At 46.9% G+C, this 17,681-nt stretch overlaps 1 protein-coding gene across 4 annotated transcripts in view; it reads left to right on the forward strand.

Moving 5' to 3' along the window:
* Window positions 1-17,681, forward strand: part of Hivep3 (HIVEP zinc finger 3) — a 402,467-nt gene that overhangs the window by 351,666 nt on the left and 33,120 nt on the right. For all 4 annotated transcript variants that reach the window (XM_017593396.3, XM_017593397.3, XM_006238779.5 and 1 more), the window contains one exon: window positions 11,233-16,726. In XM_017593396.3, coding sequence (XP_017448885.1) covers window positions 11,750-16,726 — 4,977 coding nt within the window. In that variant the 5' untranslated portion in view covers window positions 11,233-11,749. The remainder of the gene's footprint in view (window positions 1-11,232; window positions 16,727-17,681) is intronic.

A 17,681-nucleotide genomic window follows, 5' to 3' on the forward strand; every position in this document is an offset into this window, starting at 1 on the left:
GGTGTCCTTAGAGGCCATGATCCAAAGGAGTCAGAGCTCCTGGAAGCTGTCTGATAGGGGTTCTAGGAATCAGACTCAGGTCCTCTGCAAGAACAGTGTGTATCCTTAACCATGGAGCCATGTCTCTAGCCCAAGTTTACTTTATTAATTTAAAGTAACTGGTTTCTGTGAAAATAGAACAATGAGAGAAAAGGAAATAGTTGTGGAAATTTTAAAATGTGATACCTGAGAAAAAGTTAATGGGTAAACTGTATGACACATGGATGTGGGTAAAGACCATGTGATCTGGAAGTAAAAACCAAGAAAATCCATTGTTTTTTTGTTTTTTTTTTTCTGGTGGTGGTGGGGAGTTAAGAACTGAATTTCATTAAATTCCATATCAATCAGTGAGGAGAGCCCTCAGACAAGGGGTTAAAGATGAAGAGTGGCTAGAAGGGCCAAGTATAGCCGAAGAAATGTTCTACAAGTTAAAGAAACATGCACAGGCTTTAGACTAGAACAGGATTCAGGACAGGACTTGTTAAAACTGAACATTTAGATTCATTTTGGTAAAATTCAAGAGAAAGAAAAAAAACTGTTAAGAATTTATGGTCAGTAATATGAGATGCTCTAACCAATCCTATTACTATTACTTACTTCCAAAAGTTTGGAAGATGGAGCTTTGAAGCTAAGAGTCTTACTGTGTCAAATTTAGGTAGGAAAATAAAAACATGTTTTACAAATGAGAATTAGAAAAGTTTCCCACAGCCTCCTATGCTTTCCAGGGGAGGAAAGTTTGGAGTTCTATCTGTCAACCAAAATTTTTACAATATTCTGTAATTTTTGTCATTTAGAAAGTCTTTAAGACAAAAAAAGTGCAGAATGAACAAAGCAGAATAAAACAAAAACAAAAATGTCCACTAAAATACCATTGAATTAGAAGCTCTTTGCAGTTGATACGCACTGGCTAGGGAAAGGAACTGTCTCAGGGCAGTGGACGTGGGGATACAAACCACTCTCCAGGGCAGGCCTTATGTCCAGCACCAAATCAGAAACGTTTTTAAAGAATCCAAAACTAGGGCTGGAGAAATGGCTCAGGGGTTAAGAGCACTGACAGTTCCCAGCAACCACATGGTGGCTCACAACCATCTGTAACAGATTCTGGTGTGTCTTAAGACAGCTACAGTGTACTCATATACATTAAATAAATAAAATATTTTAAAAAAAAGAATCCAAAACTATGATGCTTCTAGATTGAAGAAGTGAATGAAGAAAACTGTAAATGTTTGTGACAAAGTTTCATTGCTGCAGAGTCCCCTGTTTTCACTTGGGCCCATTCCCACCAGCTGATCACATTTATCATCAGGCTGTGCAATCGCTTCTCCTATTGAATTATTCTATGGACTAAGTTATAATATGGAAGCAAACATGGGTGTAGGGACACAGGATGGTGTAGCTAGAGATACAATGAAAGCATGAAGGCAGACAGGAGAGTAAGGTGCAAAGAGAGAATGTGGAAATGTCATTGTTCATAGCATAACTTAGGTGAATGCTTAGGGAGAGTCTACACAAACCTCCCCTCAGATTCAGAGTCAGAGACCAGTGGAGATGGCTTAATTCTATGGATTGGAAAGCATGTGCATGGGGGAAATTAACAGCCCTGGATCCACAGCAGAACCCTCTGATTAGGCTTTGATGCGTTTGTGCTTCTGAACATTGGCTGCACCATGATGATTTGAGCCTCGAATGCCCCATCAACGTGTGATTTGGGGGAAGATCATTTATGTAGACAGAGAGAAAGCTGAGTGCATCTGTGTCCCTGGCCCTGTGTTCCAACTCCTGAACTCTATACACCTAATGCACACACAACACTGGACAAGCATCCAACATGCTCAATACTGAACCACCTATCTTCTCTCACACTTAGTCACCTTGTCATCTTCTGTCACCCTTGTCAACCTTATCATCTTCTGACCTCGCCCACAACTACTTCCCTTTCTCCTTGGTGCAATCCCACTTTTTCTTCAGAGTCTGGTGTATATCTCTATAAAGCCATGCTTGTAATCCCTACAAGCTCCCAATTACAAGTGCAAAGCCCATGCCTTTTTAAAGTTGAAGCATAACATACACAAAAGTATATGCATACACAAGCATAAGCCTGTAATAGTAGTTGTGCATGTACACATGTATAATACAGACCTATATAATAGATATGTAACCACATCAAACTGTAGAGCATTTCTGTCGACCCAGAAAGCTGCTTCCCAATATTCACGCTCTTTCTCTCTCCCACCCCTACTTCTCTCTCATTTACAGAGGGAGAGGACTACTGGTCTGCTTTATAAGACCATAAAGTACCCTTTACCTCATTTAATATCTCTAGATGCAGTCATACAGCAGGTAGTCAATTGTGTACAAGTTCCTTCACTTGCTACTGTATCTGGAAAACCTAAGTTGTTTTTTGTTATTTATTTAGTATATATACAGTGTTCTGATTATATGTATACCTGCACACCAGAAGAGGGCACCAGATCAGATTATAGATGGTTATGAGCTACTATGTGGTTTCTGGGATTTGAACTCATGAGCTCTGTAAGAGCAGCCTGTATTTTTTTTTTTTTTTTGGCCTTTTATAAGTGCTTTACTATGAGAAAAACTCACAGAACCACAAATAGCCCTGTTACTGGAAAGTTCTAATTAAACAGTGAAGTTTGACTTTTGCCTTGCTTGAGATTCCTTTCTCCTTATTTTTTTAAATGTTTTATTATATATGTCTTTACTTACATTTCAAAGGTTATTCCCCTTCCCGGTTTCCTGTCCATAAGCCCCCACTCCCTCCCCTCCCCCTCCCCCATATGGGTATTCACCATATACATCCCCCTTATTGCCCTGCACTGTGGGTCCAACCTTGGCAAGACCAAGGGCTTTCCCTTCCACTGGTGCCCCAACAAGGCTATTCTCTGCTACATATCCAGTTGGAGCCCTGGGTCAGTCCATGTATAGTCTTTCAGTAGTGGTTTAGTCCCTGGAAGCTCTGGTTGGTTGGCATTGTTGTTTTTATGGGGTTGCAAGCTCCTTCAACTCTTTCAATACTTCCTCTAATTCCCCCCAAGGGGGTCTTATTCTCAGGTCGGTGGTTTGCTGCTAGCATTGGCTTCTGTATTGGACATGCTCTGGATGTGTCTCTCAGGAGAGATCTATATCCAGTCCCTTTCTGCATGTATCCTTTCAGCTTCATCAATCTTATCTTGTTTTGGTGGCTGTATATATATGGGCCACATCTCTGTCAGGCTCTGAATGGCTTAACCTCTGAGCTATCTCTCCAGCCTCCAAGACCTAGGTTTTTAATGCTTCTAGAACTGTTTTGTTCTTTTCTATTACTATGTAATAATTACTGGGTGGAGACCAACATTTATTTATCTGATTTGCTGTTGCCATTTAGGTTGTTCCCAGGTTTTTGCTGAAGAAAATTGCTTTGAGTACTTTTGTTATTATTTTTCATATGAATATACATATAGTTTTGTAGGTATATCCCCTGGAATGGAGATTCTGGTTCAGAGGTAGGTGTGTTTGGCATTAGGTTTTGTCAACCAAGTAGTAAATGAAGTGTTGGTGCTGGCCCAGAGCTTTGCCATTCTGAGTGCCAGTGTGGTTGTTTCGTGTTAGGACTTCTGGTAGATAGGCCGCTGTTTACTGTGTAGTTTCATAGTGAGGGAACATGTTGACTTTCTCCTTACAGGCTGTAATGCTCTGCTTTCAATCATGGGTCCAATATGAATTCAGGAGAAATAAAACAAATGACAGTACTGTAAGCCATACAGACTTCACAGATACAAAGTATTCTTCCTCAACTAGACAAGATAGAGCTCAAGATACAGTATTTTACTGTAGATAGATCAGATAGACATAACAGGTACACAGGGTTTTACTTCAGGTAGACCAGATAGACTTCACAGATACACAGTATTCAATCTCGGGTAGACAAGATAGCCCTTATAGATGCAAATATTCTACTTCAGGTAGACCAGACACTATGCCCTCAGAGGGCTGGTGAGATGGCTTAAGAGGTAAAGATGCTTGCGGCCCAAGCCTAAAAAACTGAGTTCTATCCCTAGAGCCCATGTAAAAGTAGAGAAGAGAACGTTGCCCTCCAGCTACCATATATGCATCATGGCATGTACCCATTATAATAATAATAATTATTTTAGTATTAGAAATGATATATTTAGTAAGATTTCAATATACAAAATCACAGGCATAAGTTACTTGTCTATATACTGGCAATGAGCTATCTTAAAAGTAAAGTAGAAAAACAATATCATTTGTAATAGTATACAAAATAGTAAAATACTTAACCATGGAAAGGAAAGATTTATATAAAGCTAAAAAATGCTGATTAAGAAAAATCGAAGACCGGGGTTGGGGATTTAGCTCAGCCGTAGAGCGCTTGCCTAGCAAGCACAAGGCCCTGGGTTCAGTCCCCAGCTCCGAAAAAAAAAAGAAAAGGAAAAAAAAAAGAAAAGAAAAAAGAAAAATCGAAGACCCAAATGGAAAGACATCTCATGTTTATGAGCTGGAAGAATTAATGTTGTTTAATGTCTGTACTGTCCTAAGCAATCTACAGACTTAGTATAGACTCTATAAACATGCTAACATGTTTTTTTACAGAAATAGATAAAATCCAATTTTATAAGATATATGGAACAACAAATGAAAATCCCTATGAAAAACTAAATCCTGAGGAAGAATAAGAAAGCCGGAAACATTATAACTCTTGGTTGTAAATTATGTTACAAAGCTACAGTAATCAAAACAGTATGGTATTAGGCATATAGACCAATGAAACAGAATAGAGATCTCAAAATAAACCCATACATTTATGCCAAGAATATCCACATGTGGAAGAATGAAACTAAAGCCTTACCTTACACCATACCTACAAAAATCAACTCAAAGTGGATTAAAGACTTAGATGTAGAACCTAAAATTGGATCTCACGTCACACAGGAGAAAAACTTCATGGCACATGCAGAGTGGCTGTTGAGATGAGCTCCTTCTTGATCCTATTAAAAGCATTGCTGTTTCGGGGACTCTGGAGATGACCTGATGGGTGATATGATGGTTGCATGAGCATGAGGATCTCTGTTTGGATTTTCACCAGCCACATAAAAAGCTAGAAAATGAGTTGTGCACCTGTAATTTCAGTGCTGGGAAGGCAGAGATAGGAGAGTCCCTGGGACTCTGACTGCTACTCTTGCTGAATCAATGTTCTCCAGGTTCAGCTAGAACCCCTGTTCAAAGAGTAAGGTAGAGAGTAATGAAGGAAGAAGCCTGAATTGATAGCTAGTGCACTCATGTGCATGTGCACACATGTGCACACACACATACTACACATGCACACACACCTGAATGCACACATGCACATGTGAAGACCAGAGGACAACTTGTGAGAGTTACTTTTTTTCTTCTATAATGTGGATCCTAGAGATTGAACTTAAGTTATCAGACTTGGTAGCAAGTGCCTTCACTCACTGAGCCATGTCACCAGCCCATGATTCTTAATGCTTACCCTTTTGCCTCTCTGTTTTCTATACAGACTGAATCACTGTTCAATCTCAACAATGTGTAACCATATCAAAGTTTCTCTGCATTCTTTTTATGTATATGGCCCATAAGCACACATGTACATATGTTCACATCTATGTCGGCACATGTGTATGTGCATGTAGAGGACTGAGGTTGGTGTCAGATGTCTTTCTTGATCACACACACACACACACACACTCTGAGGCATGATCTCCACTTGAACTCAGAGCTTGTATATTGAGCTAATCTAGTCAGCATGTCCTGGGGGGCCTCCTATTTTCACCTCCTGAGGTCTGCTGCCTGCGTGTTATTTATGTGGGTGCTAGGGACCTGAACTTGGCATGTGCTTTACCTACTGAGCCATTTCACACTCTTCCTTTCTTTCTTGATAGAAGCTATCCTAACTAACGTGGGTGAGATTGGTTTGGATTCTGGGCTTAAAAGTTCCTTTTCTCTAACAATCAGCCATGTCAGGCATCTTTCCCTGTGTTTATTGATCATTTGAAGATCTTCAGAGAAATGTCTGCTGGAGTCCTTTGGCCATTTTAAAAACAGGAGTCCTTGCTTTTGTTGTTACTGAATTGTAGGCATTCTTTATTGCACGGTACTAGCTCTGTCAGAGCTGCAACTACAAATACTTCCTCATTCTACAGGTTTTTCACCCTCTTCTTCTGAGTTGACCGTTGACTTATAGGAGTTACTGATCTCAATGCTGTTCAGTTTAATCTTTTCTTCCTTTGTGTTATTTTTAAAATATTGTTACTAGTTCCAACATCACAAAGCTTTTCCTATATGTTTTCTTCTTCTAAGAGTTTTATAGTTTTAGCTTTCGTGCTGAGGTCTTGTTCCCAATTTGAGTTGACTTTGGCCATTTTCAGTTGGACTGGCTCTGTACTGAGGAGGTCCATGTAACACTTGAGGTGGAGCAGATAAATGAAACAGAGTGTTATTACATAGCGGTCATGACTACATGCCACTGCTAGGACAGTGATGTCCACCTGCCACCCAGGCATGAAGAGAGAGACTGTGGGCAGTACCCTAGTTCACTGTGGGCATAATAAGCAGCAGTCATCTCTGCATTTCTAGTATACTTATAGGGTGTGTGTGCTTTTGTGTATGTGCACCCACCTACATGTCCTTTCCTTAATTAAAAAATCATCACACTTACTGTGTATATATGTGTGGGCACATGTGTGCCATGGACAATTTGTGAAACTTGGTTCTCTCCTTCTGACATGTAGATTCCAGAAATTGACCTCAGGTACTCTGGCATTGCAGCAAGTACCCCTACCCACTGAGCCATCTTACCACTGGCCCTGTTGTCCCATGTTCTATATAGGGCCCTTCATGGTAGACAGAAGAACCCTAATTACCTAGGTAGCTTGTGGATAGCTATGCCCTTTGTACAAATGTCACTTAAACAAAATGTGGTCAAGAGACAGCTGGAGACCTACTGGAAGCTAACAAGCATGCAGGCTCCTGTGGAATCCAGATCTGTCCCAGGGAGTAATACTGGCAGAGCACAGTGGCCAGAAGGCACGAGTCTGACCCACTCTCCTGACAGGCTCTGTCTTCCCCAGGGTCTCCTCGGTAGCACTTCCTGGCCCATTGGAGATATGTAGGTCGGCTTAAAGTCACAGGTGCCCACTGAGTTCTCTCCAGTGTCCAGACATCACTTTGGATGGTCCCAGGAAGCCACATATAAATAAATGGCAAAGTAGGATGGTGGTGTGCTAACTAGGCGGACAGCAATAGGCAACTTAGTAAATGAATTAGCCCCAAGCATCCAGGCTTCCCTGGGCCCCTGCCGATGTGACCTGCAACCCCAGTGCTGGCTCATTTTCAGCATCACAGGAGCAAGACATCAGCATGCAGACACTTTTCCAGGGAAAAGAAGACACACAGAAGTTCTTAACAAGGCCAGCCCTCAGGGCGGGAAGAAAGGCTGCTGGGAGTGGTGTGCTTTGCCCTCAAAGTTAGGGCTTGAGCTCAGAGATGAGTCCTGTTTGGGAGGCTGTGTGGCCCAGGCCCTGCTGGGTCTACACTGCAGAAAGCACCTGGGAGCCCTGACTCAGCTGCAGGCTCTGCTACTTGGCAGCTTTGTGATTTTGGCTTTGTGATTTTGTGCCTCGGTTTCCTAATATGTAAGACGGGCATGACAAAGGCAGCTGGTGGCAGGGTTGTTGTAAGGAATAGATGAGTTGATTTATTTAAATCACTCAGGACAGTCCCGACATGAGCAGGAATTTGGGGCCCAGTCCAGATTCATAAAGTGAGTGCATGCCATCACGGCTTCAGCACTGGGCCACTGCCCCAGGGTGACTTACGCAGGACAGGGAGCTCTAACTTTATACCTGCTTCATAGTGGCTGGGAACCTTGTTCCTGGTTTTGTCATGGATGTCACCAGAGACATCCATGTCAACCTCTCTGGTAATAATAGTGTCACCTTGGTCCCTGGGTCTAACAGGAAAACAGTTCCCAACCAGACACAACTCCTATACAAACAGTATCCAAACTGGTTGTGGTTTTTGACCAGTGCTCAGAAATCAAAAGCTTTCTCTCTAGGTTGCAGAATTACTTGAGAAGTTTTTTGTTTGTTTGTTTGTTTGTTTGTTTAAGGAAAGAAAAGAAAAGAAACAAATCTGAGGTCAGCGGTCCAAGAGAAGTGATTTAAGCATCTCCCCGATAATAAAAGAGTTCCCCCCGACCCCCACACATCATCACAGGGGCAAGCATGGTCCGAGAGACCTACCACCCTGACGTTAAAGGTTAGTCAGCTCCCCTTACTGTAAGAAAACACCTGAGGTAAAGAGGTGAGGCTAAAAGAAGAAAAGGTGTCCTTTGCTTATAGTTTAGGGGACTGTAGTTCATACTTGGCCAGCTTATTGCTTTGGGGTCTGTGGCAGAATGGCACTATAGAACAAGCTGCTCACTTTATAGTGACTGGGAACCAGGAGGAAACGGGAGCAATAAAGGTCCCACATTACCCGCCAAAGCGCACAGAAGGAGATCTCTCATTAGCCCCATCTCTTCTATTTTCTCACCCATAGCATGTGAAAACCAGACCTTTACTTGTGGGGCACTGGGGATGTTCAGTTCACCATGGTCACTTGATGACTGGCACCTGGGAACACCTCTGGTACAACAACAGGGTCTGTGGCTCCTGGGAGGGACTTCTAAAGGAGACAGAATGAAGGAAGTGATTCAGACAGCTTGGCCCAATCAGCACCCAGTGACCTCCCAGGCATCAGCCTGTGCTGGGGACTCAGTTCCCACCTTGTTTCCTCCCTGTCTGATTGAAACAAGAAGCCTTCAGTAAAAGAGGGTGAGCATCAACACGCTGATGCTGGACCATGGAGGCACACAGGAAGTTCTCGGCTGAGTGTTTCAGAAATATCTTACAGGCTGAAGAGATGGCTTAGCAGTTTAGAGTGCTGGCCGTTCTCCCAGAAGACCCAGGTTCAATACCCAGCACCTACATGGCAGCTCACAACTATCTGTAATTCCTGTTCCAGGGGGTCCTACATCCTTACAGTTACACATACAGGCAAACACACCAATGTGTGTAAAATAAAAATAAATAAATCATTTTTTAAAAAATTACCTTACACTTTGCTAAATGATATGCTTGAGATCAGGCACTGAAAATAAGATTTGCAGGCCCAGGCCTGTCCATTCTTGGAAAGACATGTTCACTAGAGGCCGCTGATGAACTAGCTTAGCACAGCCTGACCCATTGTAGACACTTGGAGAATGAGAGCTTTTAAGCTACTGGCTGGTGTGTTTTATTAAAAAAAAAAAAAAGGCCAGGGGTATGTGTGGTGGAGGCACAGAAATGGGGGAGAGGGGTGCCTCTGCAAGCCCATGCTGAGGCATCCCGCCCCCTAGGGACACCAGCCACATGATGGTATAGTATAGAATAGAGTTTATTTAGGGCATGGGGAGGGGATTTAAGGGGGGTAGTGGAGATAGACAGACAGAGAGAGAGACAGAGGGAGAAAGTGAGGGAGGGAGGGAGAGAGAGAGGGAGGGAGGGAGGGAGAGAGAGAGAGAGAGAGAGAGAGAGAGAGAGAGAGAGAGAGAGAGGAGTAGAGGCCCATGAGCACATGGCAGGAAAGGCAGGGTGATGGAGAGAGAAGGGACAGAGAGGGAAGAGGGTAAGAGAGGAAGAACAAGAGAGCAAGAGAGAGAGGAAGGGGTAATTGGCTTTCGGTAATAAAAGTAATAATAATAAGTTAATCCTTGTGTCATTTCTTATACACACAGAAATGTCCACATGGAGATAGAGACAACTGGGGGAGGGGAGGACATGAGTCTTAAAAGAATGAGGTAGAACAAATAGGTCGGATGATAAATACAAGTATAGCCATGAAACTTAGGATCATAGAGGAAGACACTGGTAGACACCCCACTCTGGAGAATTTGCATACGCCAGTAAGGAAAACTCCTTGGCTAATAAGTTTGTACAGATACCCTGAGCAGATACAAGGTGAGACTCTGGTAGGCACAAGACAGCCGGTTTTTATGCCTGGCATCTGTGACTAGATCACCATTCATGTAAGAGGGACTTTGTGGCTGGGCCAATAAGGATCTAGGATGGGTTATCCAGAGAGAAGCAAGAGGAAGGAAAGACAGACGTTAGTGCGAAATGATTCCATTGCATCCAATGTGGCTTTGAAGACATAAGGAGCCACAAGCCAAGGAAGGCAGGCAGCCTCTGGGAACTGGGAAAGACTCTCGGGGATTAGCAACCCACCCAGTGGGGTTCATGCTCAGCTGCTCAAAGGGACCAATAATTGTGGCTTCACCAAAGAGTTGTGATTTTTCTCCTTGGCACACTGGGGATAAGAAAATGCTACAAGTTCTGGGCGGTGATGGCACATGCCTTTAATTTCAGCCCTTGGGAGATGGAGGTAAGTAGATCTCTGAGTTTGAGGCCAGCCTGAACCACAGAGAAAGTTATAGGACATCTATAAGCACTGTCTAGGAAAAAAGCTCGCACAGCTGGAGGAACGCTCTAGAAAATTCCCCGTTCCCTTGGGTTGATCTGGTGGTCACAGCAGTGCTCAGTGTGAGTTACCATGGGTTATATCCCTACCTTTACTGCTTTGCCCAGAAACGAAAGACAGGGATTTGCATGGGGATAAAAGATGTGTGATATTTCTCAAGACCATGCAGATCTGGGGCCAGAGAGTCTCTTGGTTAACAAGCCATCCCTTGGAAAGCTCATCCCAGCATCCTCAGGTATTCTCTGTCTCCCCCCCTCCCCCAGCAGCATCCGTACCCCCCTCGGTAGCATCTTTATCTGTTTCTGAATGGTGTTCTGCTGCAGGCTACTGGAGCAGTCATGACAGGACCTGCTATTACCTGTATTCCAGATCCACAGCAGAGGCTCAGCAAGGCCAGGCTCACTGGGACTGGGTCACAGGGCAGGGATAGGGGCCCAGGCCTCTAGACCCCAGTAACCTCACAAGACAGTGTCAAACACTGGCTCTATGAAGGCATTGGTGCAGTATGAGTGTGGGGAGATGGGGGTGCTGCATCCTGATTGAATGTCTCTAATTTTTAAGAAGTCTTAGCCAGCATTAACTGCACTCCACTGGCCCAGCCTGTGGACATCCTCAGTAAATCCTTTTCCTCTGTTGTGTGTATTGTTTCCCTCATAGAAGACCGTGATTTCTCCTCCGAGGTGTTAATCTCCAGTGCAGAATTCAAAGCAGAAGAGGGCCACTCCAGCATCCATCGTGGCATCTCTCCAGCCCGGACTAGGCATGACAGACCCATGGAAACAGGTGTCTCTGCCCTCCAGCTGTTCATATAGCACACAGGGGACTCGTGGGGGCCACTCGTCACTCAAATCCACTCAATGGCAATACTGACATCTTCCATGCTGTTTTCAAGACAGACGTTCAGGCAGAAAAATGCCAGTGTGCTTTCTGTCTGCAGAGTAGAGGGCTATGCCACACCAAAATGAACAGTGTGGGCCCCGGGACCTGCTCTGAGTCCACTTGCAGCCACTGACACTTGAGGGGATAAAAAGCCCAGCCCCAAAGCCACCGTGGGGTTGGCTTCCACAGCTCTTGACCAATGTGGCCAAAGCTAGACACTTCAGGACACTTGGATTATTCATAAATGCGACCTACCCCAAACTCCCTGAGTAGCATCTGAAGTCTTGTAAAGGTCATGGATCCTGACCAAAGCATCAAGGGCACCAAGAAGGCTGATGGAAGTCCCCGGAAGCGGCTGACCAAAGGAGAGGCCATTCAGACTAGTGTTTCTTCCAGCACTCCATACCCAGGCAGCAGCACTACTGCTTCCTCAGAGGGTGCCAGCCAGGAGCTCCTAGCCCCGCAGCCTTTCTCAGGCCCCTCAGTGGCTCTTAGGGAAGGCGCTCAGGAGAAAACGGGTCAGCAGCAGAAGCCTCCCCGGAGGCCATCCATCGAGGCCTCAGCCCACATCCCGAAGCTTCCGCAGCACCCTCTGACACCAGCATTCATGTCCCCTAGCAAACCAGAGCATCTCCTCGAGGGGTCCACGTGGCAGCTGGTCGACCCCACAAGACCTGGACCCTCAGGCTCCTTTGTGGCCCCGGGGCTGCATCCACAGAGCCAGCTCCTCCCATCCCATGCTTCTATCCTTCCTCCTGAGGACCTGCCTGGCATCCCTAAGGTCTTTGTGCCTCGTCCCTCACAGGTCTCCCTGAAGCCCACAGAAGAGGCACACAAAAAAGAGAGGAAACCGCAGAAGCCGGGCAAGTATATATGTCAGTACTGCAGCCGGCCCTGCGCCAAGCCCAGTGTGCTCCAGAAACACATTCGCTCACACACAGGTGAGAGGCCCTACCCCTGTGGCCCCTGTGGCTTCTCCTTCAAGACCAAAAGTAACCTCTACAAGCACAGGAAGTCCCATGCCCACCGAATCAAAGCTGGCCTGGCCTCTGGCTCCAGCAGTGAGATGTACCCCCCTGGGCTGGAGATGGAGAGGATCCCTGGGGAAGAGTTTGAGGAACCCACTGAGGGAGAAAGCACGGACTCTGAGGAGGAAACTGGTGCCACGTCAGGTCCCTCCACAGATGTTCTCCCCAAATCTAAGCACCCCCTGCTCTCAAGTAGTTTGTACAGCTCTGGGAGCCATGGTTCCAGCCAGGAACGCTGCTCCCAGTCAAGCACTGCACCATCGCTGGAAGACCCCACCCCATTTGCAGAAGCCTCATCGGAACATCCCCTGAGCCATAAACTGGAAGACACACACACCATCAAGCAGAAGCTGGCCCTCCGCCTGAGTGAGAGGAAGAAGCTGATCGAGGAGCAGACATTTCTGAGCCCAGGGAGCAAAGGCAGCACGGAGTCTGGTTATTTCTCACGCTCTGAGAGCGCTGAACAGCAGGTCAGCCCCCCCAACACCAATGCCAAGTCCTACGCAGAGATCATCTTCGGCAAGTGTGGACGGATTGGGCAGCGGACCTCCATGCTGGCATCCACCTCCACCCAGCCCCTACTGCCTCTGTCTGCTGAAGACAAGCCCAGCCTGGTGCCTTTGTCTGTGCCCAGGACACAGGTGATTGAACACATCACCAAGCTCATCACCATCAATGAGGCTGTGGTGGATACCAGTGAGATCGACAGCGTGAAGCCCAGGAGGAGTTCCCTAACCAGGCGCAGCAGCGTGGAGTCCCCAAAATCCAGCCTGTACCGGGAGTCACTATCGTCCCACGGGGAGAAGACAAAACAGGAACAGTCACTGCTGAGCCTCCAGCACCCACCCAGCTCCACGCACCCCGTGCCTCTGCTGAGAAGCCACTCAATGCCTTCTGCTGCCTGCACCATCAGCACCCACCACCACACCTTCCGCGGTAGCTACTCCTTTGATGACCACATTGCTGACCCCGAGGTCCCCAGCCGCAGCACTCCCGTGTTTACCTCCCACCCACGGATGCTAAAGCGCCAGCCAGCCATTGAATTACCTTTGGGAGCTGAGTACAGTTCCGAGGAACCTGGACCAAGCAGCAAAGACCCCATCACCAAGCCGTCCGATGAACCAGAACCCAAGGAAAGCGACCTTACCAAAAAGACCAAGAAGGGGTTGAAAACGAAAGGCGTGAACTATGAATGTACCATCTGCGGTGCTCGGTACAAAAAGAGAGATAATTATGAAGCTCATAAGAAGTACTACTGCTCTGAGCTCCAGATCACTAAAGCCCACCCTGCAGGTGCTCATGAAGTGGAAAAGACTCAGGCTGAGCCTGAGCCTTGGTCCCAGATGATGCATTATAAACTGGGGGCCACATTGGAACTCACCCCACTGAGAAAAAGACGAAAGGAAAAGAGCCTTGGGGATGAGGAAGAGCCGCCTGGCTTCAGCAGCCCTGGCCCATCAGACGCAGCCCATAACCTTCCCCTGGAGTCTACCAAGTCACCAGCAGAAGCAAGCAAATCAGTACCCACTTTAGAGGGACCCACGAGCTTCCAGCCCAGGACTCCCAAGCCAGGATCTGGGTCAGAACCAGGGAAGGAGAGGAGAACGATGTCCAAAGAAATTTCCGTCATCCAGCACACCAGCTCCTTTGAGAAGTCTGACCCACCAGAGCAGCCAGGCAGCCTGGAAGAAGACAAGCCCCTGGCCCCGTTCTCATCCCCGCCACCTGCCCCGCACGGACGCTCCGCTCACTCTCTGCAGCCGAGGCTGGTCCGCCAGCCCAACATTCAGGTTCCAGAGATCCTTGTGACCGAAGAACCAGACAGGCCCGACACAGAGCCTGAGCCACCCCCAAAGGAGCCTGAGAAGACAGAAGAGTTCCAGTGGCCCCAGCGCAGCCAGACACTGGCACAGCTCCCAGCAGAGAAGCTGCCACCCAAGAAAAAGAGACTACGCCTGGCTGAGATGGCGCAGTCCTCAGGGGAGTCCAGCTTTGAGTCCTCCGTGCCTCTGTCTCGAAGCCCAAGCCAGGAGAGCAGCATTTCTCTAAGTGGCTCCAGCCGCTCAGCTTCATTTGACAGGGAAGACCATGGAAAAGCTGAGACCCCCGGACCCCTATCAGACACACGCTCCAAAACCTTGGGCACCCACATGCTGACTGTCCCCAGCCACCACCCACATGCCCGAGAGATGAGAAGGTCAGCCTCAGAGCAGAGCCCCAATGTGCCCCATTCCTCACACATGACTGAGACCCGAAGCAAATCCTTTGACTACGGCAGCTTGTCCCCAACAGGACCATCTGTAGCAGTGCCTGCAGCTCCTCCACCCCCAGCCGCCCCACCAGAAAGAAGAAAATGCTTTCTGGTAAGACAGGCCTCCCTGAGCAGACCTCCAGAAGCAGAGCTGGAAGCCACCCCCAAAGGAAAACAAGAGAGCAGTGAGGAACCCTCAGCCAGCAAGCCTTCCACAAAAAGTTCCATGGCCCAGATCTCTGTGGCCACTATACAAGGTGGGCTCTCGGGAAGCAAGAGCCAGATGCAGGACAGACCTCCACTGGGGTCCAGCCCACCCTACACAGAAGCTCTGCAGGTGTTCCAACCTCTTGGCACCCAACTGCCCCCTCCAGTCTCCCTCTTCTCCTTGCAACAGCTCTTGCCCCAGGAGCAAGAACAGTCCTCTGAGTTCTTCCCCACGCAGGCAATGGCTGGCCTCCTCTCCTCCCCATATTCTGTGCCCCCACTCCCACCTTCATTGTTCCAAGCCCCACCACTTCCTCTACAGCCTACTGTGCTACACCCCAGCCAGCTCCATCTCCCCCAGCTCTTGCCCCATGCTGCAGATATCCCCTTCCAACAGCCCCCTTCCTTTCTCCCCATGCCATGCCCTGCCCCCTCAACCCTCTCTGGATATTTTCTCCCTCTGCAATCCCAGTTTGCACTGCAACTCCCTGGTGAAATAGAAAGCCACTTGCCCTCAATCAAAACCAGCCTGCCCCCTCTGGCAACAGGACCTCCTGGCCCCTCCAGTAGCACAGAATATAGTAGTGACATCCAACTGCCGCCTGTGACTCCCCAAGCCACCTCCCCAGCTCCTACATCAGCCTCACCACTGGCCCTGCCTGCCTGTCCAGATGCTATGGTGTCACTGGTTGTTCCTGTCCGCATCCAAACCCACATGCCATCCTATGGGAGTGCCATGTATACCACTTTGTCTCAGATCTTGGTCACACAGTCTCCAGGTAGCTCAACAAGCATGGCTCTTACCAAGTATGAGGAACCCTCCTCCAAAAGCATGACTGTTTGTGGGGCTGATGTATATGAGGCTGAGCCTGGGCCATCTAGCATAAGCAAAGAACAAAGCAGAGGTTTTCAGACACCATATCTGAGAGTACCTGAAAGGAAAGGCACTGCACTGTCTTCTGAGGGCATCCTCAGCCTGGAGGGGTGCTCATCCACAGCCAGTGGAAGCAAGCGTGTCCTTTCCCCAGCTGGCAGTCTTGAACTTACCATGGAAACCCAGCAGCAAAAACGGGTAAAGGAAGAGGAAGCTTCCAAGGCAGATGAAAAACTGGAGCTTGTGAGTACCTGTAATGTTGTGCTAACCAGTACAGAGGACAGGAAGAAGACAGAGAAACCCCATGTGGGAAGCCAAGGCCGAAGCAGGAGGGAGACAGAAACACTGTCCTGCTTGTCTTCAGATGTATCTGACCCAAAAGAACTTTCTCCCCTCTCTCAGTCCACATTGTCCCATGGGACAGCCCCAGGCTCAGAAGCTTTGAAAGAATATGCCCAACCATCTAGCAAAGCTCACCGAAGATGTCTGCCTCCACTGAGTGTAAAGAAAGAAGATCCAAAGGAACAGACTGACCTCCCTCCCCTAGCACCTCCTAGTTCTCTGCCTCTGTCAGATACTTCCCCTAGACCAGCCAAATTGCAAGAAGGTACAGACTCAAAGAAGGTACTGCAGTTCCCCAGCCTCCACACGACCACTAATGTCAGTTGGTGCTATTTAAACTACATTAAGCCAAATCACATCCAGCATGCAGATAGGAGGTCCTCTGTTTACGCTGGTTGGTGCATAAGTTTGTACAACCCCAACCTTCCAGGGGTTTCCACTAAAGCTGCTTTGTCCCTCCTGAGATCTAAGCAGAAGGTGAGCAAAGAGACATATACCATGGCCACAGCTCCACATCCTGAGGCAGGAAGGCTGGTTCCATCCAACTCCCGAAAGCCCCGCATGACAGAGGTAAGTTCTGCCTTGTTCTAGCCACCAAATGCAAAAGTGTTGAGCTTTTAAAGCCACATTGTTTTCATGCTAAGTTTGTAGAATTAAAGCCAGCTTGGGATGGGAGGCAGATTTTTCTCTCTGGGAGTTCTGACCTCATAAGAAAATATGTTCAATGGGATTCTCTGTCCTTGTGTCCCTAACATATATAACATAGTTGCAATAATATTATCAGCAAAATAGTTTCCAGAAGTTTCTACTGTAAAATCAAAAGTTCAGTTTGAGGAAGATAAAAGAGTGATTCTCTAAAGAACAGAGTTGGGGAAATTGGTGGGGAGGCTTTGAGCAATTTTAGAACTTTATTTCCAGCCCTTTCCCACATGGTTCTCCATTGTTTTATTAGTTTCTTTCTGCTTTTTTTTTCTGTATCTCCTGGGGTTTTTTAATCCTCTTCTGCCCCTTAAAGTCATCTCATTTCCACATTTGACACAATCCAATCCTGAAACAGTCCTTTTCTGTAAGATGGTGCATAGAACTGGGCTGTGGGAAACCTCTCCACCTGTAGGAAACAATGTCACTCACAATTTGAGCCATCTGTGCTACAGAATAGCAGTAGGCTCTCAATGCAGCTCATATTTATTCTTTCATCACCTCTGACCAGGGCTACTTCATAACTTAACAGATTTGCAAGTCAAAAATTCCAATTTGCATAAAAAGACACTTTTACACAGGCAGGTATAGCCTAAAGCTTCAGGTCATGACCTGTGCTGGCCTAGTATGACAAAAATACCCTGACAAAAGTAGCTTAAGGGAAAGGATTCATTTTTATTCATAGTTTCAGAAGGATACAATACACAGTGGCCAGGAAGCCATGGTAGAGGCAGGGAAGGCATTTGGAAGTTAGCTGGTTGCATTGCCTCCACATTCAGAAAGCAGAGAATGAATAAGGAGCAGAGCCAGCTATAAACCCTTAAGG

The sequence above is a fragment of the Rattus norvegicus genome, chromosome 5 (assembly GCF_036323735.1).
Source record: "Rattus norvegicus strain BN/NHsdMcwi chromosome 5, GRCr8, whole genome shotgun sequence".
NCBI classification, from domain to species: domain Eukaryota; kingdom Metazoa; phylum Chordata; class Mammalia; order Rodentia; family Muridae; genus Rattus; species Rattus norvegicus.